Source organism: Erpetoichthys calabaricus, chromosome 2 (genome assembly GCF_900747795.2).
Source record: "Erpetoichthys calabaricus chromosome 2, fErpCal1.3, whole genome shotgun sequence".
Classification (NCBI taxonomy): Eukaryota; Metazoa; Chordata; class Cladistia; order Polypteriformes; family Polypteridae; genus Erpetoichthys; species Erpetoichthys calabaricus.
Genome location: NC_041395.2, coordinates 59102883 through 59129501, shown reverse-complemented (window position 1 = coordinate 59129501; position 26619 = coordinate 59102883). Strand labels below are relative to the sequence as shown.

General features: G+C 43.5%; 2 protein-coding genes and 1 long non-coding RNA gene across 4 annotated transcripts in view; 1 reads left to right on the top strand and 2 right to left on the bottom strand.

Moving 5' to 3' along the window:
- Positions 1-3979: 3979 nt before the first annotated feature.
- LOC114645273 (uncharacterized) lies at positions 3980-5241 on the bottom strand. Its single transcript, XM_051923810.1, has 3 exons — positions 4838-5241; positions 4494-4750; positions 3980-4347 (listed from the first exon to the last, which is right to left on the bottom strand). Exons 1-3 carry the CDS (start codon positions 5111-5113, stop codon positions 4095-4097), a joined length of 786 nt encoding a protein of 261 aa, XP_051779770.1. The 5' UTR covers positions 5114-5241; the 3' UTR covers positions 3980-4094.
- Positions 5169-26619, bottom strand: part of LOC127526605 (uncharacterized) — a 120001-nt gene continuing 98550 nt past the window's right edge. The window contains exons 5-8 of the mRNA XM_051922488.1: positions 6439-6766; positions 5578-6358; positions 5279-5480; positions 5169-5172 (exon numbers count right to left, since the gene is read on the bottom strand). Of these exons, the coding sequence (XP_051778448.1) occupies positions 5169-5172; positions 5279-5480; positions 5578-6358; positions 6439-6766 (1315 nt within the window). The remainder of the gene's footprint in view (positions 5173-5278; positions 5481-5577; positions 6359-6438; positions 6767-26619) is intronic.
- LOC127526840 (uncharacterized) overlaps positions 6799-26619 on the top strand; it is a 36902-nt gene continuing 17081 nt past the window's right edge. For both annotated transcript variants that reach the window (XR_007934280.1, XR_007934279.1), the window contains exon 1: positions 6799-6966. This is a non-coding gene — a long non-coding RNA (uncharacterized LOC127526840). The remainder of the gene's footprint in view (positions 6967-26619) is intronic.

Below are 26619 nucleotides of genomic sequence, written 5' to 3'. Positions count from 1 at the left end.
CCTCCTCAATCCCACTAACATGCCTTCCAATGAGGAAGCAGAGCAGCATCTCTGGGACTGAGGTCACTGAGGTGGTCAAAAAACTCCTTTGTGGCAGGGCCTTGGGGGTGGATGAGATACGCCCGGAGTTCCTCAAGGCTCTGGATGTTGTAGGACTGTCTTGGTTAAAACGTCACTGCAAATTCGCATGGACATCGGGGACAGTGCCTCTGAATTGGCAGACCGGGATGGTGGTCCCCCTCTTTAAGAAGGGGGACCGGAGGGTGTGTTCCAACTACAGAGGGATCACACTCCTCAGCCTCCCTGGAAAAGTCTATTCGGGGGTTCTGGAGAGGACGGTCCATTGGATAGTTGAACCTCGGATTCAGGAGGAACAGTGTGGTTTTTGTCCTGGTCGCGGAACAGTGGACCAGCTCTACACCCTTAGCAGAGTCCTGGAGGGTGCATGGGACTTTGCCCAACCAGTCTACATGTGTTTTGTGGACTTGGAAAGGGCGTTCAACCGTGTCCCTCAGGGAATCCTGTGGGGGGTGCTCCGGGAGTATGGGGTACCGGACCCCCTGATAAGGGCTGTTTGGTCCCTGTACAACCGGTGTCAGAGCTTCGTCCGCATTGTCGGCAGTAAGTCGAACCCGTTTCCAGTGAGAGTTGGACTTAGCCAGGGCTGCACTTTGTCACTGATTCTGTTCTTTTATGGACAGAATTTCTAAGCGCAGCCAGGGTGTTGAGGGGGTCCGGTTTGGTGGACTCAGGATTGGGTCACTGCTTTTTGCAGATGATGTTGTCCCATTTGCTTCATCAGGCTATGATCTTCAGCTCTCTCTGGATTGGTTCGCAGCTGAGTGTGAAGCGGCTGGGATGGGAATCAGCACCTCCAAATCCGAGACCATGGTTCTCAGCCGGAAAAGGGTGGAGTGCCCTCTCAAGGTGGGAGGCGAGATCCTGCCCCAAATGGAGGAGTTCAAGTATCTTGGGGTCTTGTTCACGAGTGAGGGAAGAATGGAGAGTGAGATCGACAGGCGGATCGGTGCGGCATCCGCAGTAATGCAGGCTCTGCATCGGTCTGTCGTGGTGAAAAAGGAGTTGAACTGCAAGGCAAGCTCTCAATTTACCAGTCGATCTATGTTCCTACCCTCACCTATGGTCATAAGCTGTGGGTAGTGACTGAAAGAACAAGATCGCGAATACAAGCGGCTGAAATGAGTTTCCTCTGCAGGGTGTCTGGGCTCTCCCTTAAAAATAGGGTGAGAAGCTCAGTCATCCAGGAGGGGCTCAGAGTAGAGCCGCTGCTCCCCCGCATTGAGAGGAGTCAGATGAGGTGGCTCGGGCATCTGATCAGGATGCCTCCTGGACGCCTCCCTGGTGAGGTGTTCCAGGCACGTCCAACCAGGAGGCGGCCCTGGGGAAGACCCAGGACATGCTGGAGGGACTATGTTTCCCGGCTGGCCTGGGAATGCCTCGGGATTCTCCCGGAAAAGCTAGAAGAAGTGGCCAGGGAGAGGGAAATCTGGGCATCTCTGCTCAAGCTGCTGCCCCCGCGACCCGACCTTGGATAAGTGGAAGAGGATGGATGGATGGATGTATGGCCTAGGAAAGGAAATGATAAGAGAAAGCCCAAAAATGGAAGAAGGAACATCTGCCCGGCCGAGGCCAATAAAAATAAGCAAAACAGAAAAAAAGATGAACAATAGGACAGTAAAAATACCGGAGGCAAGCTGCAGGGGGAAGTCAGGAGATAATAATGGTTTCCATGAGAACTAGAGGTACCGGCTGGACAGGTGCAGAGGGGAGTCAGAGAAAACAGCAAATGAGCTAATTTGAGCAAGGTCAGAGTGAAAATTATTATATAAGTCTGGATTCCTTAACTGTTCGGGGCTCAGTCCGATTTGGCCAAATTGGGTTGAGTCCGTGTTGTTGTTTTATTGCAATAAAACCATATACTCTGTTTGCCTATCCTATATCTCCTGATAGCCTTCATTTCAGGTAAAAACCTCTGCAATTTTTGCCACGACATTAGCTGGTCAATTCAGTGGGCCTCCCTTGAAATGACGTTACCAGCCCAACACACCACAGTGTAGAAAATCGCACTGGCCATCACAAAGTCATAGAAGATGTGAAGAATGTAACTTCCCACATTAAAAGAACACAGTCTCCTATAAAAAAATGTCCTGCTCTGCCCTTTCTTACGTATTTGTTCTGTATTCCAAAACCAGTCCAACCTGTATTTGATGCGGACACTAAGTGGTAGCTCTGAGGCTAAGGATCTGTGCTGGTATCCAGAAGGTTGCCGGTTCGAATCCGAAAGCTAACAAATTCCTAATACAAGAAATTGTATAAGGTGAAATAAAGAACAAAAACAAAAAAAAGTACTTGTAGGAGAGGACCATCTCTACATCCACTCCTTGAATACTGACCAGACATAGAGGCTCCTTGGTGCAGTGAAAGTCAATAACCAGTTCCTTGTTTTTTGCTGATGTTAAGGCGCAAACAATTTGCTTTGCACCAAGAACCAAATTTCTCAACCTGACTCCAATACGCTGTCAATACACCGCAAAAGTGCAGAATCTTCCATCCATCCATTATCCAGCTCGTTATATCCTAACACAGGGTCACAGTGGTCTGCTGGAGCCAATCCCAGCCAACAAAGGGTGCAAGGCAGGAACAAATCCCCGGGCAGGGTGCCAGCCCACCGCAGGGCGCATACACCAAGCACACACTAGGGACAATTTAGGATCGCCAATGCACCTAACCTGCATGTCTTTGGACTGTGGGAGTAAACCGGAGCACCCGGAGGAAACCCACACAGACAAAGGGAGAACATGCAAACTTTTCTCGCAAAGTCAGCCGATCTTCGTGGTGGAAGAAGGCCGCCCACGGGGCACAGCTGGGTCCGTAAAAGGTGAAATGGGTGGACGCATAGCCGATTAGCCATGTGGTCGTGGGAAGGTAAACAGAGAGCCCTTAAAGTGGCGGCAGGACAGAAGCAGGCAGGCAGGCAGGCAGGCAGGCAGACACACATAACGATTCAATCAACAAGGTTTATGAAAAAATAACATGAAATAACTATATACATACATACATACATAACAATAAATAAAAATCAAAACAATTGTTGCAATTAAAAAATAACTGTCAGTGCCATCATAACCTGCATTTGAAGCCCAAAATTAAAAATGAAAATTGAGCGGAGGAGGCCTGCCAACATACAAAGTGCCAGTCATTTGCAAAGATTGCAAAAAAAAAAAAAGTAAAAACAGCTTGAAAAAGGAAGAAGGCTTCCCTTTCTGCCAACACACAAAGTGCCAGGCAGTTATACAGATTAACAAAATCTTAAGCAGACCTGCTCGTGAAAAAAAAAAAAAAAAAAAGAAAAAAAAAAGCAATGTATGGGCCCATCTACAGAAACAAATAAATAAAAATAAAAATCCTTTAATGGCCATCCCCGCCGGCACAATTTTGTTTTTCCCTCTTCTTTTCCTCCAGCCACTCCTGCACAGTTTTGCCGGCTGAGGTGGAGCAAAAGGATTCCCCCCCAAAGCAGCTGTGGCCGAACTCCTTCATTTTGCCACAGTGCTGGCAAACATAGGCCTCCACCTTCTTCCTTTGTTTGGGGGGGATACCTTGTTGTCGTGCCAGTTTGTCCGCGTCCTGCTTTTTCTTGCGCCGCCAGGCAGTGGTGCAGGGTACTGAAGGTCCTGCCGGTGGCGGTGGAAGCTGAGGAACAGCAGTGTCAGCCGGCGGGAAGAGTGGCTGGGTGGCGGGTGCTTCATGTGGCATGGGGGGGTTCCCGACGATGGGTGGTGCCACATCCACGGGGCCCCGAGGTCGCTGTGTCGCCTGACCGGACAGGTCAGTTGGGTCACGAAACTCCAACTGTTGCGCAGCGGACTGCTCAGGGCCCGTGGGCCGTGGGTGTACGGCAGGGGTGGGCTCTGAAGCAAGGGCCGAGCTGCTTGGCAATGGCACAGTCATATCCAGAGCCCGCCATGTCAGCTCCCTGGTGCGAGCATAGTGCCTACAGGGACACAAAGCAAAGGAAATCAGGATGTAAGGGAGGAGAGGGGCATGGTGGATCCCACTTGTCCAGTGTATACTTACCATTGTGCCAGGGTGCGCTGACTGAGGGGGAATAACTGGATGCGTGTCTGGGCCACGAGTACCGGGTTTGTAAGGACATTCTCCTGAATGCAGATGTAATCGCGCATTACTTCTGCCCAGCGGTTCACCCTCACGCCACAGATGGTGGTTCCTTCGGGGTGAATCCTGGACAGCTCTATACACACGGCCTCCACAAGGCGGCTGATGTTTGGCATCTGTGCGGCTTGGCCGCCTTGGCCAACCATGCACCTACAAAATTTGGGGGGTGGGTTTGGGAGAGAGGGAGGAAAGAGAGAGAGAGAGAGAGAGAGAGAGAGAGAGAGAAAAAGAGAGAGTCCTGCCATCGATATCTGTTCAAATGGAAAGAGGCCACGCCAAAGAGGTTGAGCACCTACCGTTGCAAGCTCTCCACTCCCGGTGTGACACTGGTCTGCGAGTGCTTGAGTCGAAACCTCCCCTTCACCAGTCTTTCCTGGTGGCGTAGCGGGAAGCGAACTGGGGCCTTGTCACCCTCCGGCAATCGTTCCCAGAGGGCGACGATCTCCGCCACTTGCTGCTGCGTCACGTAGGCATGGTGACGTAGCTGCAAGAGACTGCAGGCCAGGTTGACCACGTGCTCATAACACGGGCCAGTGTCAGGTCCAAAGATATTCTGTTGGAGGAAGAGAGCGAAAGTGAGAAAGGGGAGTACTCATCAGATATTCCATAGGTATATCATGACTCGTAGGGAGAGACTTACCGGCTTGTGGGACACCCTTTGAATGGCATTATCTCCAAGGGAGGTCTCCTGGTCGGCTGGCCCAGACTGTGAGGTGCAGATGGCAGGGCGCGACTGGGACATGACAGACGAAAACAATTCAGAAGTTTGCGGGGCAAAGTCCTCCTCTAGGCCAAAGAGGGTGTTGTCCAGATGTTTCTCTACCGACCCCTCATCCTCTTGGAAGCCCTCGTTGACACTGTCATTGTTGTCGTCGTCTGTATTGGTCCCATCCGGAGTGTCGGGATCCCTGCCCATCACTTCCTCCAGCACTCGACCGGTCTGTGAAAACAGGTACTGGACGCCAATGAGCTCACCTGTAAAAAAGAGGGAACTGGTTTAAAATGAAAAGGTGGGAGGAAGGGAGAGAGAGAGAGAGAGACAAGACAAGACAAGGGCTGGACTCCCGCCTCACCAGTGTACTTCGCAGGCTGGGTGTAATCCTCAACCAGCTTTATGTGATACAGAAATTCACTCAGCTCATTGACGGAGTGCTGGAGTTGGCCATTGTAGCAGACAACATCACGGTCTGCTGCCCCCACTGCTTGTGCCGCACGGTCCTCGTTCCACCGCGCCAGACCTTCCAGGAGATAGGCCTGAAAGTGGGCCGCGCTGGCTGAAGTGCCTGAAAGACAAGGTGAGGAGACAGAGAGAAATATACAATGTCACCCACTCCCTCGCACAACACAGGTCACAAAGAACAGGATTCTGGGCACCCTTACCAGGTATGAAGCGGTCCAGATGCAGGTGGAACGACTCCAACGAAGTTGTACCTCGCGCACACCTGAACACTGGTAGCGTGATCCCCCCTTTGACCAGCCGCCCGGTCTGCATGTACAGGTGCACGCCGGGTGGGTCCTGGATGCAGTGGAGGTGGCGCCTCTGAGTCTTCCAAATGTCCTGGATCTTGTCGCGGTCCAAAAGCGGGACACCCATGGTGTCAGTGGCATCCCCAAAGGCCTCCAGCATCTCGTCAATGAGCCGACCGGTCTCCTCTGCACCACGCGTGCGGCGGCGGCAGTGGCGGGCCAGCTCCTTTAACGGGATATTTCCGTAGCCGGAGCCTCGGGGACCCTTCCCCACCTCACCAGCCTTGGCCTGTCGCAGCTGGGCGACGTCTCCCTGGTCCCACTCAAAAATACAGAATGAGAGACGTGCCATGAAGAGGCTGTATAGTGGGTGGCTCTCCGTGGTGACACCCGCCGCAAAGCGTCGCATCAGGTGCCACACATCGAGCCGCACCACTAGCTGATCCCACTGGTGGAATAAGAGGGACACCTTGGATGGTCCCCCGTGGGAACAGCAGTCTCGGTTCACATATAGGACCAGAGGCGGGGACACACTGGCATCACGGTATCGCTGCATCAGCCCGGTGGCCATGGGGTGCAGGCCAGCGCCCTTGGCTGCAGTGAGGACGCTGATCAAGATCTGGCCGTGCTCATTCTCCACGTTAGTCACCCAGGCTGCCGTACCTGCCGCGGCACCAGCAAGTTTCTTGGTCACCTGAACGATGAAAGGGAGAGTGATGGTAAGCTGGAAAGAAAGAAGGAAAGAAGGAAGGAGGGGATGGCGATATTGCTAACCTTCTTGGTTGAGTCCATTTTTAAGATTGAGCCAAAGATGGAGGTGATCCGGGCCTTGGTCTCTTCAAGCCTCAAAGCCACCTCCCTGGCGTAGACGGACAGCAACCACTTTGCACTGGGCACAGGGGTCATCCGTGGTGGTAGAGGCGGAGTTGCAAATGGCTCGGCACCCGATGTGATAAACTTGGCAAACGCAAACAGGTAACTTTTGGAATGCAAGATCCAGGACCTGGTGTGCTCCTCGAGTAGATATCTGCGCAGCCGGTTGGCCCCGTTGTCCAGCGTGCGGTCACGCATCTGCCCAATGAGCTTTTTGTCACAGGATAACCTGTGTTAGAGAGAACAGAGATGTTAGGACTGACCTTGTGTGCCTGTCTAGCTGTGGAGAGTTGACCCAGCATTCGGAGACTCCTTGTCTGACCTGTAAGTCAGGATAGCTGGAAACTCATCCCGGTGGACGGGGTGCAGCTGATCCAAGACATCCTGCGACCAGCCCGCCACCTTCTTCCTGCAGCGCCGGCACTCCAGGTACTCTGTGGCCATAAAGTACCACCCGTCTGTGTCCAGGACCCTCCGGACGGTCCTGTAGAGTCCGGCTCCCGACAACCTGTGGCTGCACGCTGTGCACGAGAGCTTGTAGCCCCACATGCGGTAGGGCATCCACAGGAAGAACGGGCGCTGAAAAAAAGTGTCGGGCGATGTCGGGGGCTGGAGGTGCACGTTGGGGGGGCCGGGAGGAAACCACCAAAGGCGAAGGTTGGAGGTCAGCGTAGGCTTTCCGTCCTTGCCCCTGGTGAAAAGGACCTGGCTTACCCACACATGCTGTTCTTTAGGTAGCGATGTCCTCCAGCCCTCGGGCAAAAGTAGCTGTGAGTGAGTGAGAGAGAGAGAGAGAGAGAGAGAGAGAGCAAGGGAGAGAGGGAGAGAGAGAGAGACACCATGAGCAAGCGAAAAACAAACAAAAATAATCAGACCGGGCCTGTTCCTTTCTCTGCAATGCAATTCAAAGAAACACATCCTTTTAACTCACCTCTTGCGTGGCTACAGACAGCGTTTGCAAAGGCTGCTTTACCGGATCAGCCATCGGTTGGGAGCGTAGGGATAGCAAGGGCCCTCCACTGGTTGCAGACTGGGACGTAGATGCTGGGGAAGGTTGTTTACAAATTCAAACAAATAACAGGTTAAACAGAAGAAGTGAAGAAGCCACCACCAGTTTCCATGGGAGGCTGTCAGTTACCAGCCTCCAACTCCATGCTAGCCGACAGTAGAGAGTCATCGGGAATCTCGAAGACGGAGGCTGCTGCAGAGAGAGAGGCGGGGGGGGCAACAGTGGTGGTTTGGGGAAGGTAGGAGGTTGCTGCTGCCTTCGCCTCATATCTCCACCGCACATACAGCTGGAGCACATGCATCTTGGTCCCGACTTTGGTGGTCTGGCGCCGGAGCCATTTGATGTAACTGCGTTGGGTACAAAACCGGTAACTTGTGAACAAATGGAAGCAGGGTCCCAGTACCTTGCTGTGCCTGTCCCCTCAGATCCCACCCAAAAGTATGTCACCTCTTGGCCTCCCGATGTTCTGCATCGTAAAGGGCCTGAAATGTCAGGTGTGCATGTTTGCCGAAGCCGACGAGCCTCTTGCCCTCGTCCAGGGTCCTGGCTGACCCGTCTCTCTCCCGTCGATGACGGATGGACGTCTTCACGTCGGGAAAGAGCCAGGCATAGGACTCCAGGGAGTTCTTATTGCTCACCAGCGGGCTATCCAACACCTGCCCATCTTCGCGCTCCCTCTGGTGGGTTGCCAACACCATGACAGCATAGCCGAGGTCATGGGTCAGAAACCATTTAAAAGTATGACCCCGGTACTATCCAAACAGGAGCTCGCTTGTGCACCAGCTTGGAGTCCCCGGGGTCACCACCTGCTGCCCCCAAACGTTTCCTGGCCTGCTCCCTGACCATCTCGTCCGACTTTACCCTGAACAGCACAGAGCCACTCGGGCTGTATGCCTTGGCGACCTGGATCGCTTCGGCAGAGGCCTTGAGGGTCAGTTCGCTGGAGGTCTCGTGGCGGAACTGAGGCACAGGGTTCAAGGTGGATAAATTAGATAAAGCAAGAGAAAGTTACAGTTCCATTCCAAAGTTTTACAACACCCGTTTTTCTTCAAATTTAACCAGCTGGAATGCAACGAGCGACCTGAAACAGATCTGCAGGAAACTGGCAGACATTTACATTTAAAGTTTAGGTTACCAAAAACTAAAATTAAAAGAAATTTCAGAATATTACAAATTGGCCTTCAAGGAACAACTAATAGGTTACAACCTCCATATAGTCTGCACCAAGCGACGTGAGCTCCAACAGAGATCAAGAGTAACTGAGCATGCAAAAAGAAAAAAGGAACAAGGGAACAACAGGATGATAAACTGCCACCTCTATAAATACTTATATGGGTCTATTAAAACAACGCAATCAACCATTGCGTCAATTAAAAAAAGAAACCTTTGTTTAAGAGGAGCATTGCTACTACAAACAAAGACTCACGTAGTAACACTAGTGGCAGTCATGGTAAGAGATAACAGAAACAGTTAATTCTGAAAGAGTAAGGGGACATAGACACTAAATAAATACACAAATAAATAAATAAATAAATAAATAAAATGGTTAATAATACTAGGCCTTTAATAATATTACAACTACCCTGTTAGACTGCAATTTGCTATTATTAGCATTATTATTATTTATTATTAACAAACATAATTATAATGCAATTCTGTCCAGACTATTTACAGATATTTATATTACTGAAACCTGATTGCTAAAAAGAAACAAAAATTAATATGTACAAAACAAATAAATTCTCATTAGATTAAACTACGTGTTTTATTTCATTTCACTATAATCCTTGTGTATTAATATTAGCAGCAATAGTACCATATTAGTAGTACCAGCGGGTCCACTTTAAGATAAAACTTTTAGGCGGGGAGGCGGGTCTTTCGCAACAGAAAACGGAACGCATTTCGTTTCAGCCAATCAAAATTTACAAATATATCGGCACAAGAAAGCTTCGACCATTTAGAAGACACACGTTTACGCGGCGAGCCAATCCCTTGCACAGGGCTGCTTGTCAATCAACCGAGATAACGCCACAAAATCGGAACCGAAGACTGGGACTCAGATAGCGGGCAAGGATGATACGCAAATTTGTGAAGCGTTCCTAATTTTTTCGTTGTAATATGAATCATTTTAATCAGATTTAACAAAATCCGAGGCGAAAACTCGTTTTCTGGAATGAAAACACTACATGGTCGCCATCTTGGCCATGTGATAGGGAGACGACCGTCATCCTTAGCGCTGACATCACGTGCTGCTGAAGAACCCATTGCTACCTCGCGTTTTCTGAAACCTACCTCGACACGTTAGTATCGACCATAGATATATACAGATAGACGCCGCATTCACAGTATTGCCCAGTCGACACGATACGTCAGCGCGTCCGCCATATTGCCATTGGCAAAAGTGTCATTTAAACTAATACAGGTAGACGTGGAAAGCGGGTTTTCTGATAAAAAAAAACAATAACGTTTAAAACAGTATCGTTTACATACAACAGATTTTGGCGAATCGTTTAAATGCAATTATTTCCATCCATTTATACACTAATAATGGCAACTATTAAATAATAATAATTATTATTCTTAAATAATTCCTCCCATATTAGTAACATTTCTCGGACTGCTTTCTTCCATCTCCGAAACATTTCTTGACTTTGTCCTGTTCTTATGCAACACAGTACTGAAGTAGGCCTATTGGTTAATGTCCAAGTCACCTCACGTATAGATTACTGTAATGCTATTCTATCTGCCATCGCTTACAGCTTCTTGAAAATTCTGCTGCCAGGATAATAACCTGCTGTTCTAAATCCACTGAACAAATACACTCCTCTCGCTCACTCAGATCCTCATCTGCAGCTCTACTTTCTGTACCGCACATCAAACTCTGTGCTCTGGGAGCTCGAGCGTCTCTCATAGTGCTCCTCAACTCGGGAATTCTCTTCCTTCACATATACGTCAGCTCGATTCAATAACACATTTTAAAACTGCCGTCAAAACTTATCTTTTCAAACTGGCATACCAATTGTGAATTTTGCACTGTTACTGCCAGTTATCTTTGTTTGTCTTTCTTTTAACAGTGAAATGATACACTCAATGACAAAAATAAACAACTTTACTGTATACAAATTGGCTTAATAATTTCTGAAAACATTTCACTCATTCCTCTCTCGATCTCTCTCTCTCACATACACACACGCACACACAATGTGGTTACTTAAATATATACAGGATAGGATCTAAAATCCATGAAACAGAACTGTCTTACATAGCTTTTTCCGTGTGTTGCCGCTCTGTAATTTGAGAGTATTCAGTCTGGGAGGCAATATGGTGCAGCCTTAGTTTGTGGAAGACAGACACAACTAAAGACAGGAACATAAAATGATGGTTGTCCATTTCAAACTGTGTTTCCTCAATGAGCTCCTTGAGAAAAAACACATCATCTGAACCAATCTCAGCCCACTGACAGCTTGCCCTAATGTCGACTGTCGGATAACACGCTCAGCTACTTTGACCACCTTGACTGTACCCTCAGAAGGAATCATCAAACCTCCTTTGTTTTTTATTGTGAGCAAGTGGTAGCTTTGATCATGTGATGCCGGTACAGCATCTGTTACCAAACTAGCACGGCACACATCACAGGACAGCTTTCTCAAAATCCTGTCTAAGGGCTACCTCCCACTGCTTCCTGAGGCGGATTTCTTTGGGAAACCTTCAAAGCTTGAGAAATGTTAACAACTAAGAACAATCTACATAGTTAGTGACTAAATACGTTTAGCTAAAACGTTGTTTGGGGGCTCACTTGAGCACATAAATGCATAGCTTTGCTAGGTTAGCTTGGCGTAGCTAAAAATTAAGATTATAAAACGGGATTTCCTAATGACCAGATATAACCAAAACAATTATTCAGCTTTACCTATGAAATGTAATCCCCCGGGATCTGGTGTGGAGCGTACAGCGGTTTGCACAATCCCACGCAGCACATGCGTGAGGCGTCTTTATCCATTACTTCACTCCACAGCAGTGCCACTCGCGACGTTGGGCCATCACTTGTTTATTCCACCCCTTCATAGTAGACTTGCCGATCTGGTGCACCCAGAGAGGTGCTGCTTGTGAATACAGGAACAGTGGCATTTCTAAAAATTAAAGCTGCTATTGCGATCGTCTGCATGTGTCCTTTTAATACAAGTTAAAAAAAGCAGTGCCTAACAACCAAGGCGTTGTTAGAAAAAGGTCATCGTTGCAGACATGGCAATATCAGTGCGCAGGTGGCAGAGTATGTAGCTTTTGCTGTTTATATTCATTCGTTCATATAATTTTTCACCGAGTTTAAATAGTAACGCTAACGAAATGGGATGAGGGGGCATCTTACAACATGGCGACGATACACACCTTCTCTAACGATCGTCCAACGCGTTGGTTTTAAATCCCTTTCAAATAGCAACTTTTAATGGAATTGTTGCGCTTTTTTGCTGCAAAACACATTTTTACCTACAACATTTAACTTTGAGCGAGATTTGTGCACTGAGATTCCAGCAAAGAGCCCAGGATCAAAAAAGAATAAAGGGGCACCTTCTTTGAGTGAGTTATAAGCAAATGTTATAAGTGCCGTAACATTGTAAAATGATGAAAGATCTGATGAGTTGGAACAAATGATTTAAAAAAAATTACAAATTGCGGAAATAAACACATTTCGGAATTTTGCATTTCACAAAATTGAGAGTTTAAAGAACGATAATAACATCATCCAAATGGAACGTGACGAGTTAGACCAAACTGAAAATAAGCTTAATGACAGACTGTCTGATGCTGAACATTATAAGAGAAGATGGTGCTTGTGGTTGTATGGCTTATCTGAACAGGACAGTGAGGATGTTAAATACTGACTACTAGAAATTAGGGGCGGTATGACCAAAATTCTATATCACGGTATTTTTCAAATTATACCAGTTTCGTAGTATTCAACAGCATTTTTTTCCCCATGCATGAGTGGATGTTAACCACATTTTCCACTGCAATTACTGCAGTAGACTGGTTAAGAATGACCTATTCCACTGTCATGAGAATTGTACATTGTACAAAAAAACATTTTAATATGCACACAAGTATTAATACAGGTTTGCATGGCCCCATAAAGTGATATTTTTCAAGGGGGTGGCACTAATGAAGAGAAGGATTCACATTGCATTACAGTTGCAGTCAAAATATAGAACCATTTTATTGAACAAATTTTGTAAACAACTTAAATTATAATTTTGACAACATATTTTCAACCATCCAAAGAGGCATTTAGACTTAGTAAAATATCCAGAGGTGCTGGTCAAAAGTTGTGTTGCACTGAACATGTCTTAGAAAAGGAATAAATAGTAAGTATTTTTTGTAAACCAACTACACTTTCTGTTAATGTTAACAATCTCTGTCCACTGACATGTTAGCTACATGGATTGTAATGGTGTTGGTTATCTTGATCCACCGCTTGCTTTTTTTGTCGTAGGCAGTCCTCTAGCAAATGCATCTAAAAGTGATGTTTGACTCGAGTGTCCTCTAGCTTTTTCAGTTTTACCTGAGGACATGGAGGGTGCCAATCTTAGTTCCATACATTCATGGTACTCCAAAGTATGTTTGTGGCTAAGGTGGTGCAGCACATTGCTCGTGTTACTGCCTCCAATGACAACTTTAGCTCCAAAGCATTTGCAATAAATAGTTGTATGGTCCACATCCGACCTTTTAAAACCAAAATCTCCAGACAACAGACACGGCTCTTTTTTTCGGCAAAAGTTCTTCTTTATCGTCTGCTACAGCTTCAGTTTCAGAAAGTTCTCTGTCAATTTTCACCGCTCAATACCTCCACTAACGCATGTACTCCGTTGCATGCGTGTTTAGCGGTGTAGCAGTGAAAAAAGTGCCCCCCTTAAACAGTTTCCCACTGCGCCATGTTCCGAACGTTGTTTAGGCTATTTAAACCGGTATTGCGGTATAAGAAAAATCCATATCATAACAAAAATAAAAACGGTTTTCAGTATGAACCGGTATACCTCCCAGCACTACTAGAAATTTGTATGCATTTGTCTCCTGAGGCAGGTGAAAGCGCCAGACTTGCTGTGCATGTAGCTAACGGATTGGATTGCCAAGAAGGTTCCAGAACGTGACCTGTTATTGTTTTGTTTGCATTTCACTGGCTGCAGGACTTAATTTGGATGAAAGTCCAAAACAGTGGCTACTTAATGGATAGAAGGCTGCGATTTGAAGAGGACCTTAGAGAAATGGAGAAAGAAAGAAGATCACTGTTCTGGCATCAAATGTAACCAGCTTGGAAAGAGGGTACACAGAGGGGGTTAGAGCATTGTACTGTACTGTTTTCTGTGACAGTGTCGCACAGACAAGAACAGGGGTTAGGGACAGTGTTATCGGAGAGAAGTGCATGCTCACAGGCCAGTGTTTTGGTTCTGTGGGCCAGTTGCCTTGCCTTACATTACAGATTACTAAGATGCCTTCACACACTCCATAGCACGCCAGGGAAAAGATCAGTACGGGCCCCCTAATCATACAGGACCATCATTACAGTAGTCAGGGACATAAAGTACTCTTTCAATTATAGCACTTCTTTTTTTCTTTTTTTGAATTTGAAGAGCATTACACCACAGTATGTAAGGTTTAAATTACGTATAAGCAACAACGAAATGTTGATGTTAGTTTTGTATGGCAGTTAGTAAAACTTGTAATTTTTTGCCCAAAAAACTTTCTTTTTTGCCCCTTGAGGGGCCATGTGGGACACTATTGCAACAATTTCTCTCCCCTTTAAAAGTATTTTTTCTCTGAGTAAAGGTGTGTGTTTAAATTTTGCAGCTTGTTGGGGTCACAGAGCAGCTACAGGGATTTGAGCATTGAGTACACTTTACTGTACTGGTACATCTGACTCTCATGGGCCAATGCCGCTTACCCTCTTTAACTTTTAAAATTGTAGCCAGAAAATGTAAACCGTATTTTGCAATATTGTCATTGTTGGATTTATCTGTTTTTATATTCTATTCTTCTAGATCACAATTCACATCTTGCGCAGATATGAGGGGCTTTGCCCATACGAAGCAGAACCTGCACTAATCTCCAGGGATGTCATAATGTAAAAAGCATTTGAACATTGCAGAAGTTTATTCTGAATAATTCTTTTTTGTATTGTTTTGTTTTTAAAATAAAAACATTGACAAAAGTAAAACAAGTTGGTGTGGTGTTTACTTCATCATTCTTGACATTGGTGTGTGTACATATGGGGGTGAGATGCAGGAGATAATAGAATTTTAAGGAGTTCATAACCTTGCGGTGACCCTAGTGACAAAGTCAGAAAATTACATTTGTAAATGCTTAGTATGTTCTTCATAATGTTAGTTCTGTAATGACATCAGAGGCTATCACAGCTATAAACAGCGATTTTCAGTAAAGTTGTTTCAGTATTGGGTATTAATGAGTCAATTAATTACTGTACTTTATAAATGTCAGACTGCTGGACATTATTTAAGAAATCAATGACAGGAACACAATATGATTTTTAACATGGTTTGCTTTAATATTAACTTGCAGAGTTTTGAAGCTAGATATCAGTTTAAACATTTTCATGCTCATGATACACATCCTTTTAAAGTGTTTTAGCATAAAATGGCATAAAGCATCAAGAACCAAAAGAGGCAGATATGTCACGCACATCTCAGATTAAATGATTTCTTCAGGCCAAACAATGCAGCTGTTAATGTGTACTTCTATTAAAATGTACTGTTATGATATAGTGGAAATACTGTAATTCAAACAAAGCCCCAGAAGTCCTGCTCTCTAGCATCTACTTGGTCTCTTATACTGTTTGTCTATTGTTCTTTGTGTAAAGTAAGACTTTCTGACATTGGTGCAGAATCTACCCTTAATGATTTTCCTTCTATCTCCATCTCTTAAAAAGTTCCCTGGACTAATTCCTTTCACAATTAAAAAGGGAATGCCAATCACATGACCTCATACTCGCCTTCAGTCTTTCCTCATAGGTAAAAGCCTCTACCTGGAATCAGCTTAGGTAGTGTTCTCTGAAGGTCCTTTTTGTGTTGCTGTGTGGTTTTCTTTGATTGGACTCCAAAACTGTACACAGAACTCCTGAAGAGGTACATAACTTATGTATAACCACCGCTGATTTGTACATAACATGCCTTTTGTATGACGTTTTCACAATGTGTGGATGTAAGCACAATTTCTAGATCTGTCTCATTAGGTGTAATGTGAAGTTTCACACCTCCCATTGAACATTCAGATTAAATTTTTTAAAGTTGAATAACTTTCACTTATACTTTATCAAAAAAATGTAATAATACAGATTGTGTTGTATGCTCTTTCATGATCATTTGTTTTTGTTGCTTCCTAATGAAATTGAAGAATATTGGTGAAGCTCAGCCTTCCCTATCTGATCCAATGTTAACTATTCACCAAAACTCTCGTTCTTGCCATGTGATGCTCAGTCTGTTCCTTAGTAATTCCTTGCATTAATTTATCCATACTTCATATTAGGTTTTAGTTTTAGTGTTTGAATATGTGCCCTGCCAGAACACTGTAAAATATAATATACCAGTAATGGCGCAATGCAAGATAACATGCAGTGAATACACTTGACTTGAGCATTCATAGTTTTCATCCTCTTTCTTTGTACATTTACCATTCGTTTGCTCAGAGGATGATGTGTTTGCTTCTTCCTGAGCAGCTCTTGTTTTCTCCACCCTAGTGGCTCGCTTCTTCTCTTCTTTTATCGACATCTTTTCTCATTAAAACTGATTAAGTCAGTGTTTGTGTTGCAATTACATAGTATGATCCAACTTAGATCTTAGATTACTTTGATCCAACCTGTGAGCGTTGCCATCCAGCTCCAGCATCACTAGGCCATATGTTTTGGGAATGTGTCAAATTAACATCATTTTGGATTAAAAACCTTTAAATACTGTACTGTTGGTACCGAGTGTCCCAATGGCTGGGTTCTCAGTTCTTTACATGGCTCTTTGAGATGGCTTGCTATCCTTAAAATGACTTGTCAAAATGGCAGGAAGGTCTCTCACACTTTGGTGTTGAGGCCACAACATTAGGGATCGGGAGCACTGTCATGTCAGATGGTGCAGCAGGGATGTTGCGTGCTGCACTTGCAGGTGGCACAACCAGGATGTTAAGTGGTGTGCTGTCATGTAGTCAACAGAGGTATTAAATGCTGATCAGCTGTAGACAAGCAGGTGAACTTCGTTGTGTGGAGATACAAATATTCAGATCATTTTGCCATTTCCTTTTACTAAGCTGGCAATGCAAACCATATTCCAAGTCTGGATCTCAACTTTTAGACTCTTCCTTTACCACTGTTCCACAACACCTCTATGATCTTCCTTGTCCTTTGCCTGTGCATTTTTCTTCCAGTCCTGCCTTTCACAGCTCACTTGGGGCCAGAGGTAACTCAATCTACCACACCTTTCCCAGCTCCATGAGCCTGAAACTGCAATGGTGCCCGTGCACGTGGGCTAATGGACCTTAGCACATGGAGAAGCAGTGGTGGAGTTGCAGATGTGTCAGTCTCTCAGCTGTCTCCATCCTTGAACTGCTGCTACAAACAGCACTCCAGATTATGGCTCTGAGCCTTGAGACTCTCCAGCACCTTCTCAGAAGAGGCAAGCAGATTCGTTTTAGGTCTCCAAAACACTCAGTGCTCTGCTAAGTCAGACTGAAGGTCTTCTTCACATCCCACTTATGACACCAATATAGCGTTGACACAGAGAGCCCCAAAGGCTGGATTCTCTGCTCTTTACATGGCTCTTTGAGGTGGCTTGCTATTCTTGAAAGGATTGCTTGCCTTTTGCAGCAGTAGTTGGAAAAAACACCCGCTATTGTGCATGAGTTGCTGTTTTTAGAGTTGCTCATGCTATAGATGATATAATGCCACCTGATTCTTTTGGTGATTCATCCCTGGCTGATGTAACTTGTCCTGTGTCATTGTAATATTTATCAGACAGCACTGGGGTCACAGTCATTCCTAACCCATTAGCTGTATTTGGAGGACCTCCCAGATAGGGACAAATGGTTCGTATCAGCCTATGCAACACTAGTAGAATGTAGAATTGTCTTTCTTAATTGGAAGACTCACAGCCCACAGTGTATGCCTGAGAAACTGATTTTGTACGAGTATATTATTGAGGGTTGTATAACTGAGAAACTAATGTTGTATATTATTTGCTTAGAGGATCTGTCTAAAACAGCTTTAAAATATGGCAAGACTTAATTTAAAAAATATTAGAATAAGCATACATATAGGGGAAAATGTGTTTTTTCTTCTGCTTTAGGATGTCATCTGTTTCTGTTGGTGGGAGGTTGAATTTTTGTTCTGTTAGGTTTTGTTTCATCTCATATTTAAAATGTTTTCTTTGTTTCTTCTAGATTAATTTTGAAATTGTTTGGAGTATAAATTCTGTCTGTTTGATTGTAAAGAATTTTAGCTTTTGTTAAGTCCAAAAAGAAAACCAAATTAAACTATTGAGCATTAATGGCTGCAGCAAGGAGCTAGATGAGTTCTATATGGAAAAGGCAAAAGGAGCATCTATACGATGTATGGGCAGATGGATGGAAAAGGCAGAAAAGAATAGCAAATTTTTTTTTGGACTTGAGAAAAGGAATGTGCAAAACAACATGATAAGAAGATTACAAATTGATGAAATTTGTCAAGGTTTGTCACTAATTTTTATAGCAGCCTATATAAAGCCACTAACCACCCTGATTGTCCTCAGTTGTTCTCCTCAATTAAGAATCCAGTAGTTACTAATGAGGAATTCAGAAAGGAATGTTCTGAAAATATTACTTTACAAGACTTTAAGATAATTGTTCTTAATTTGAAAACCAATAAGGCTCCTGGAAATGATGGGCATACTGCAGAATTTTGTAAGAAATTCATTGATAAACGTGATGTGTTTCAGTTTATGAGGAGTCCTACAATGCTGAAGAATTGCCACCTAGTATGAAAGAAGGTGTTGCCCTCATACCCAAACCTCATAAAGACAATCAGTTGATTGATAATTGGTGCTCTATTACCTTACTTAATAGTGATTCTAAAATTATTGCCTCAGTTTTTAGCTAGACATCTTAAATGAGGCCTAGATGACATTATTAGTGAATGTCAATGTGGCTTTACGAAAGGATATCACATTTCATATAATACTCATCAGGTATTGGACCTTATTGATTACCATGAATGGTTAGAGGGTGATCCATGCATATTATTTATTGATTTCACAAATCTTTTGATATTATTAGCCATACTTTCAATTTTGTTTCTTTACATTTTTTTAATTTGGGACATTAATTTTTTCAGACCATTAAAACTCTATGTAAAGGTATTAACAGTTCAGTTAAGCTTGTCTTGAGATGTCACATAGATTAAATGATGAAAGAGGAATAAGCCAAGGATGTCTGACCTCTCCTTTGCTCTTTCTCTTGGCTGCTCAAATTCTTAATATTTTGATTGAACAAAGTTCCTTTCAAGGTATTAGTTTTAATGATAATGACTTCAAAATTACAGTTAGTCGATAATTTGAACAATAAACATGAAGTTTCTAAATCCCTTGAAATAATTAACAATTAACAAGCTTTTCAGATCTAAATCTCAACATTAAAAAATGTGAACACTTTCCTTTGAAAAAATGTGATAATAGTACAATTTTTGACATACCAATTCAAAAAAAACATTTGTTATCTTGGCATTAACATTTCAGAAAATGTATGAAATAGGATCACCTTAAATTATATGTCAGTCTTCGGTGAAATGTATAAGAAATGCAATGCTTGGATGACTAGATATTTATCCATCCAGGGCAGAGTCCTGCTCCGTAAAGCAGAGGGATTATCGAGAGTGTCATATGTATTTTCATCATTAGATGCTCCTTACAGAAGTTGGGATAATGCACTGATATTGCCGCACCCTCAACACAACAAACAAGCTCAGGATCCCAATTTTAGGACCCAAGTGCAGCCATGCAACGGGTGACACCTCGGCACCACGCTAGTTCAATTGGAATGGAACAGTGTGAGGTTTTATATGGTGGCTGGAGTGCCAATCCTACCACCAACCCCCAAGTCAGAGGAGGTATTAAAAAATAAAATATCAGATGGAGACTTGGTGTCATCGATTTCTTCACACTCAACCTGAATATGCAAATTAACTGGATTTAAACATTTCTTTAAAATTCCTGTAGTAAATTGTACTGCGTACCAAATATTATATTTAGCAACATTGGTGGGTTACAATTCCTGCTCTAATGCACATATCAAATTAGCAAACTACCTATACAGTTGCCTATTTTTCATAAGCAAGTTTTGTTGAGTTGGCTTTTGATTTACATACATAATTTTTCTCCACATTTTCTCTGAAATAATAAACACATTACCAACAATGGAAAAATCATTATTCTTAGATGAATGGTTTAATAACAATATTGATTCACCACTTATCTGACCATAATTATATGATTGCCTCTGCTGATTTTTGTTTAAAGTTTGGTACTATTTCTTCAATAAGAGAATACATATAAAATGGCAGGTGATTTTATCCCAGATGATTTTATTTCCTGACTTAAAAGCAGTTACACCTTTGTAAACATCCATCCATCCATTCATTATCCAACCCGCTATATCCTAACACAGGGTCATGGGGGTCTGCTGGAGCCAATCCCAGCCAGCACAGGGCACAAGGCAGGAACCAATCCTGGGCAGGGTGCCAACCCACCGCAGGACACACACAAACACACCCACACACCAAGCACACGCTAGGGCCAATTTAGAATCGTCAATCCACCTAACCTGCATGTCTTTGGACTGTGGGAGGAAATCGGAGCACCCGGAGGAAACCCATGCAGACACGGGGAGAACATGCAAACTCCACGCAGGGAGTACTCAGAACATAAATTCAGCTCTCCTTACTGCGAGACACAACTGCACCACTGTGTCACACTAAACGTACCAGTAGAAATGAAACAGCTTTGAGACTGTTCTATTAAGAGGAACACCAAATAAAATAAATGACACCAAACAAGGATTATTGATGATGTTTGTTACACGTTCACAAAGCTTTTCTGGGTTGTGTGTGCAGCCATTCCACTGTAGCTGACTTGATATTTTAATCCTGGACACAGCTCATCCCGTGGAGGGTGGCTGTCCAGTCACACATGGCCACATTTGTAAAATCGGGTGGATGTGGCACCTCTTCACAGCAACAGTTTTGCAGAGGAGGCTTTGGAACTTTTGAAGTGTTAAGATTTACCAACTCAGTAAACATAAAATACGGTACAGAACAGCATTCCCTGTGAAAAATGAATCAGTAATTTACACGTTATTATTTCTTACCTTACAGTTAAATGTATTGGTCAGAATTATACAGTAGCAGAGATTATCTGAGTGTTTATGACACTTGGTGGGTCTGTCCAGGGCTGGTTCCTGCCTTAATTTCCTCTCAAATCAATGGAAGCGCATCTCTGCATCCATATAACTGATTTATAGGGGATGAGGAAATGGACCGGTAGGTGGAACTCTAAGCGTTGAGACCCATGTAGCTTATCAAAAAGTGAGAATCATTACAAATAACTTTATTAAGCAGGCAGCAGATAACAACAGCAACATTTATTTCTATGGCACATTTTCATACAAAGAATGTAACTCAAAGTGTTTTATAAGATGTCAAAGAGAAAGTTACAACAAAAGAAAAAACAAATAGGATTAGGTAAGAATAATAATACATAACAAAAAAAAAATTCATAAAACATATATAATTAGTACAAGAGTAGTGTCCCTATATATGATGTCGTATTGTAAGTCTCTATAGATGAGTACAGAGATAAGGTCAGATGGCTGTGAGGTCAGAAAAAACAAACAAAAGTCCTGTAAAGCTGGAGAAAAAATAATCTGCAGGAGTTCCAAGACCAAAAGATTGGCCCGCTCTACAGGGCATTCTACCAAACGTAAATGTTCTTAAGTCGCTTCTAATTGTTTCCAGGCTTCGTCTGAGAGGATTCGACTCAGTCAATGTCGTGGAGAGCGGGGGGACCCACCTTCATTCCAGCATGATAGGTGGCTGCGCGGTGCCTCGATCAGGTGGCAGTGGCACAAAACTCCACTACAGAAGAACTGGTAGAGAAAGAAGAGAAAAGTAAAGATTAGCAAAGATTACAATTCCCAGAACATTATGATCATTCTAAACATATTTTAGTCCATTCAGAGTATAACTAAGATGTAGCTATGAAAAGCCAAACTTAAACAATGATTTTTTTTTTTTTAGCAGTTCTTTCATTGTTCCACCGTATTATCCTAGCAGATCTCTACTGGTAAACAATTCCAGATTGTTGGTGCAGAGCAGCAAATGGCCTCCCTACCACTTCTTTTAGCTTGGCACTCTTGGAATTATAAGCAGACCATTTTCACAAGATCTAAGTTTACAACTTGGTATGTAGGGGACAGGAACTCCAAAATATAAGAAGGGGCAAGATTATTTAAGGCTTTCAACACCATTATTTTTCTAGTTTTCCTTTTTCTAGTTAAGATTTTTGCTGCTGCATTCTGCAGTAGCCGCAACCGATTCATGTCTTTCTTAGGTGGTCCTGTTAGGAGTGAATTACAAAAACTTAGCCAACTAAAAGCAAAGGTATGAATTATTTTTTCAGTATCTTGCAATGTTAAGAGGACTAACGTTTCCAATATTCCTTAAGTGAAACTGCAGTCCTATTAATGTGATAAATGTATAATTTTAAGGTTTAGGTCAGAGTGCATGTTTACATCTAAATTCATTCGCACTGCCTTGACTTTTAAGGCTTGGGTATCATACCCGCACTATTTCGTTATTGCGCAGTCACTAAGGTTTCTGTTTTTTCTTTATTTATTTTGGGAAAGTTGGTCGACCCTGCCTGGAGGTTGCATGTTCTTCCCGTGTGTACGTGCATTTCCTCGGGGTGCTCTAAAGACATGCAGGTTAGCTAGACTGGTGATACTAAATTGGGGATTGTTCTTTCCTTATTCCCAGTACTTGCTAGGAATAACTTCAGCTGTCCCAGGACCCTGCGCTGGTGAACTGACGACAAAAGGAATGGACAGATGGATGCATAGTGAAACAAGCACATTTACAAATACATTGTGTGAAAGACATGCAAACCACCCAGCTGCATACTGTATTTCTAGAAGGTAGTTCATGCCTTATAAGAAAGTCAATAAAATGTTAAAGGCACTCCAGCAGACCCCCGTCACCCTGTTGAGGACTAAGCGAGTTAGAAAGTGACTGCTGACTGACTTCCTACCAAACAGTCTATGGTGGATCCCAAGGAAGGAAAGAAAGAAAATTGAAAATGCATATACTATAAAATTGACATGAAAAACAAAGTAAAAAGTTAACATGAATTAAATAGTAAAATTAATCTGAAACATAAACTAAAATGGGTGGAGCGCCGCGCTAAAGAGGAAAAACGGGACCTTGACGGCAGCATGTTTCTGTCAATTACTTTACTCGACAGGCGAATTGTTTGAGCTTAATAACTCGCCGACAACCCTACTTTTAACCACACTGGCATAGCGCATAACATCACAGCCCTATAATGCACTGGGACAAAGTGTTGATGGTGCGATTTGGAGCGTAAAAGTCCAACCTGAAACGGCGATCAGGTGATCTCGATGTCACGTGACCCTGCCGCCAACAGGTTGTTTGCCTAAAGCAGCCTGACGAGGCTGTCCGCGATAACGAGGATTGTCATCTTCTGACTTCTAGCTCCTATTGGCTGCCCAAACCGATTGTCGCATATCATTTGTATCCACCATAATAGGCTTGTGAAAAGTGGAATATTTTTGTAGATATCAGAAACGATTCCTGTTAGCAAAGCTCAGTAACATCAACATTATATTATACTACCAATTACAGTATTTATGTCACAAGTACTGAGCAGGAAAAAAAATATTAAAAAAAATGAATGCAGTCTGTTGCGTAAGTTCTCATCTCGCTAACCACGAAGGAGAAACGTACAAAGCACTTAAGTCTTAAATGACAACAACCACACTCTTTATATGTATTATACATACAAAGCGTTAAAACTGGAACAAAACAGAGAAGATTACCTGAAGCTGCGTTGCAATTTTAGCGCTCTATAAGATTGGTGTGTTAAAGGGGCGTAGTGCACCCCGAGGAAACGCACGTAGACAGGAGGAAAACATGCAACCTCCAAGCCGGTAACACTCGCGACGTTACCTCCTTACAGGCTGCACCACCGTGCACCCAACAACATGTTTAATCATTAACAGTATAAGTTATTTAAATGAAGTTAAAGGAAAATGTAACACAAATACGCAGTGATCTGTGATGATCTGTGTCCCCTCTTCACAGCCATATGACTGGTGTTGCACCCAAATCTCACCCTTTCCACCGCAGAAACAAAAGGAAGGCAGAAGATATCAGACGTTGGGAGGTTTAATTTAAGATGATGTTCATTCATCTGAGACACCGTCGCATAGGTCAAAACTTTGGTCACTAATAGGCATACGTGAATCAAACGGGTACTTCTTGGCAGTCATAACTGGGGTTACTCTTTACAGGGCCAGGATATCATTTTTTTAAAATATCATAATTTGCCGGCTTGTTTAAATTGCAACTGGCATTTAAGGCTTTACCTGTTTGGAAAGGTGTAACAGTATGGGTCTATTTTATTGGTGCCAGTACTGGTTATTTGCAGATCCCTTGAATGCTAAGAGGTATACTTCTGTATCCCCATATCGGTGCTGAAGTAGCAATAGTAGCTAGGTAGTCTAGAATCCATATTCTTACTCTGGTGCCATTTCTGCAGGACTGCAGGCTGATGCTTTGGTGAACTCTGCTGGCTCACAACCTCACCTTGTAACTGCGAGATCTATTCACCCAGCTGCCAAAAGGACTCAACTTGAGTTTAGATGTTAAGATTGTTGTTTAATTTCTTCAGAATAAATCCTGCTGATTACATCACTGTGAATACAAGCAAAGACAGACACTTAAAGGATTTGTCAATAAGATGCAAGACCCACACTTCTGGCTTTTGTAGCTCATGCACCGAACGTATTGACTGAGAGAGCAGAAAGACACAGACAAGAATTTATAAAAGTTATATATAAAAAAAAGAAGAATTTTGGGCTTCCAATAAAAAGTGCAAAAATGAAGTTCCCAAACCAAAGTAATAAGGTGTCATTAATAAAAACACACACAGCAGAAATAACAAACAACAAAAATTAAGTCTTTTCCCTTCCTCCCAGTCCAACCAAAACCTCCGGAAAGGAAAAGAAACATAACTCTTGTTCTAAACACTATTTACACAAAAAATAAAAGTATCCATTTCCTCCTTCTCAAAAGCAATATGTAAGGATTAAAGAAGTACTAGCATGTTGTACCGTGTCAGCCATTATGAATGTAGTGAAACGTCAAGCAAAATGACAGCTTTTATTGGCTAACTAAAAAGATTACAATATGCAAACTTGCCTGAAGAAGGGGCCTGAGTTGCCTCGAAAGCTTGCATATTGTAATCTTTTTAGTTAGCCAATAAAAGGTGTCATTTTGCTTGACTTTTAACTACAAGAGTGAAGAAAAAAAAACTATATACAAAAAATCAAATGTCCTTCATTCTTCTCCCTGCTTAAATTATACGGAGAAAAGGGAAATCAAGAGATTATCCATATTACTAAACGAGAATGGTAAACCGGATATGGACGCAGGGACGTGGGCCGTGGACGCAAAAGACGTAGTGCGCAGGCGCCACACAAAGCCCCCTCCAAGCAACGGAAAATAAGAAAGGAGGCGCCGCGCCCATAGCACACAAAACAAAGGAGTCAGACACAGGCGCCACACAAACCCATGGCACACAGCGCCACATGAAGCCCATAGCACACGAAACGGGACACACACAAAAAAGAGGATTCAGACCCACGACACACAAAGCCCCCCTCCACTAACAGATATAAGAAATGAGGCAACGCATCACCTAGCACACAAAACAAAAGGAGTCAGACGCGAGCGCCACACAAAGCCCATTGCACACGAAACGGGACAGACTACGGATTTCACACACTAACATAAATAAGAAATGAGACACAAAGCACCCCTCCACTAACAGAAATAAGAAATGAGGCAACGCGCCCATATCACACATAAAAGAGGAGTCAGACACACACCCCAAAGTGAAACGGGACAGACTACGAACTCCACACACGGTCACCCATCGAGCCCGAGATTGAGGCTCAAAAACGGAAGAGCAACCAACAACGAACACTCGAGATCATACAAACACCCCACACATACGGACAACACAACATATTTGAATCAGATTATCCCCGCCTAACAGTAAAACGGGACAGTCTAAGGAGTCCACAAAACTTCACAAATCAGGCCCGAGATAGTACTGAAAAAGAGGACTCACACCCCCACACCACAGTTAAACGGGACAGACTACGGAGTCCTTAAAGGGTCACACATCAAACCCAACATATTACAGAAAGAGATTTGTGTTTCGGAAAACGGCAGATACTACGATAGAAGCATTCGCCTACAACTTGCATCTGAAATCAACGTACAGACTATACAGCACATTCCACGCACTTCTAAAAAGACGCACGCCTACAAACAACGTCATACATAAACAACAAGAGACCGGACTACAATACATATACAGGCGCGACACCTGATGGGTAATAATACGAAGAAACGAACAGTCCGTATTAAACATACGTCATCTAAACACGTTCAAACTATACACCATAGGTGAATCTCATTACAATGATGCACTATTAACCGTACAACCACAGAAAAGGCTCCATATTAACAGTGAGTACGATCCTCCTTATTACTTATCCATATTACTAACGATAAAGAACAAACAAGTCATGAATTCACGATCACGGGTACAAAACGATACGCCTCGAGTAACAGGACCACAAACACGAACCCACATGAAAAAAAACAATACACGTCGGCGCCTACAACACGCTTCTGACACCGCGGAAGAAAAAATGTCTCGCTCCAAAAACACATGTCACTCCTTATTCAG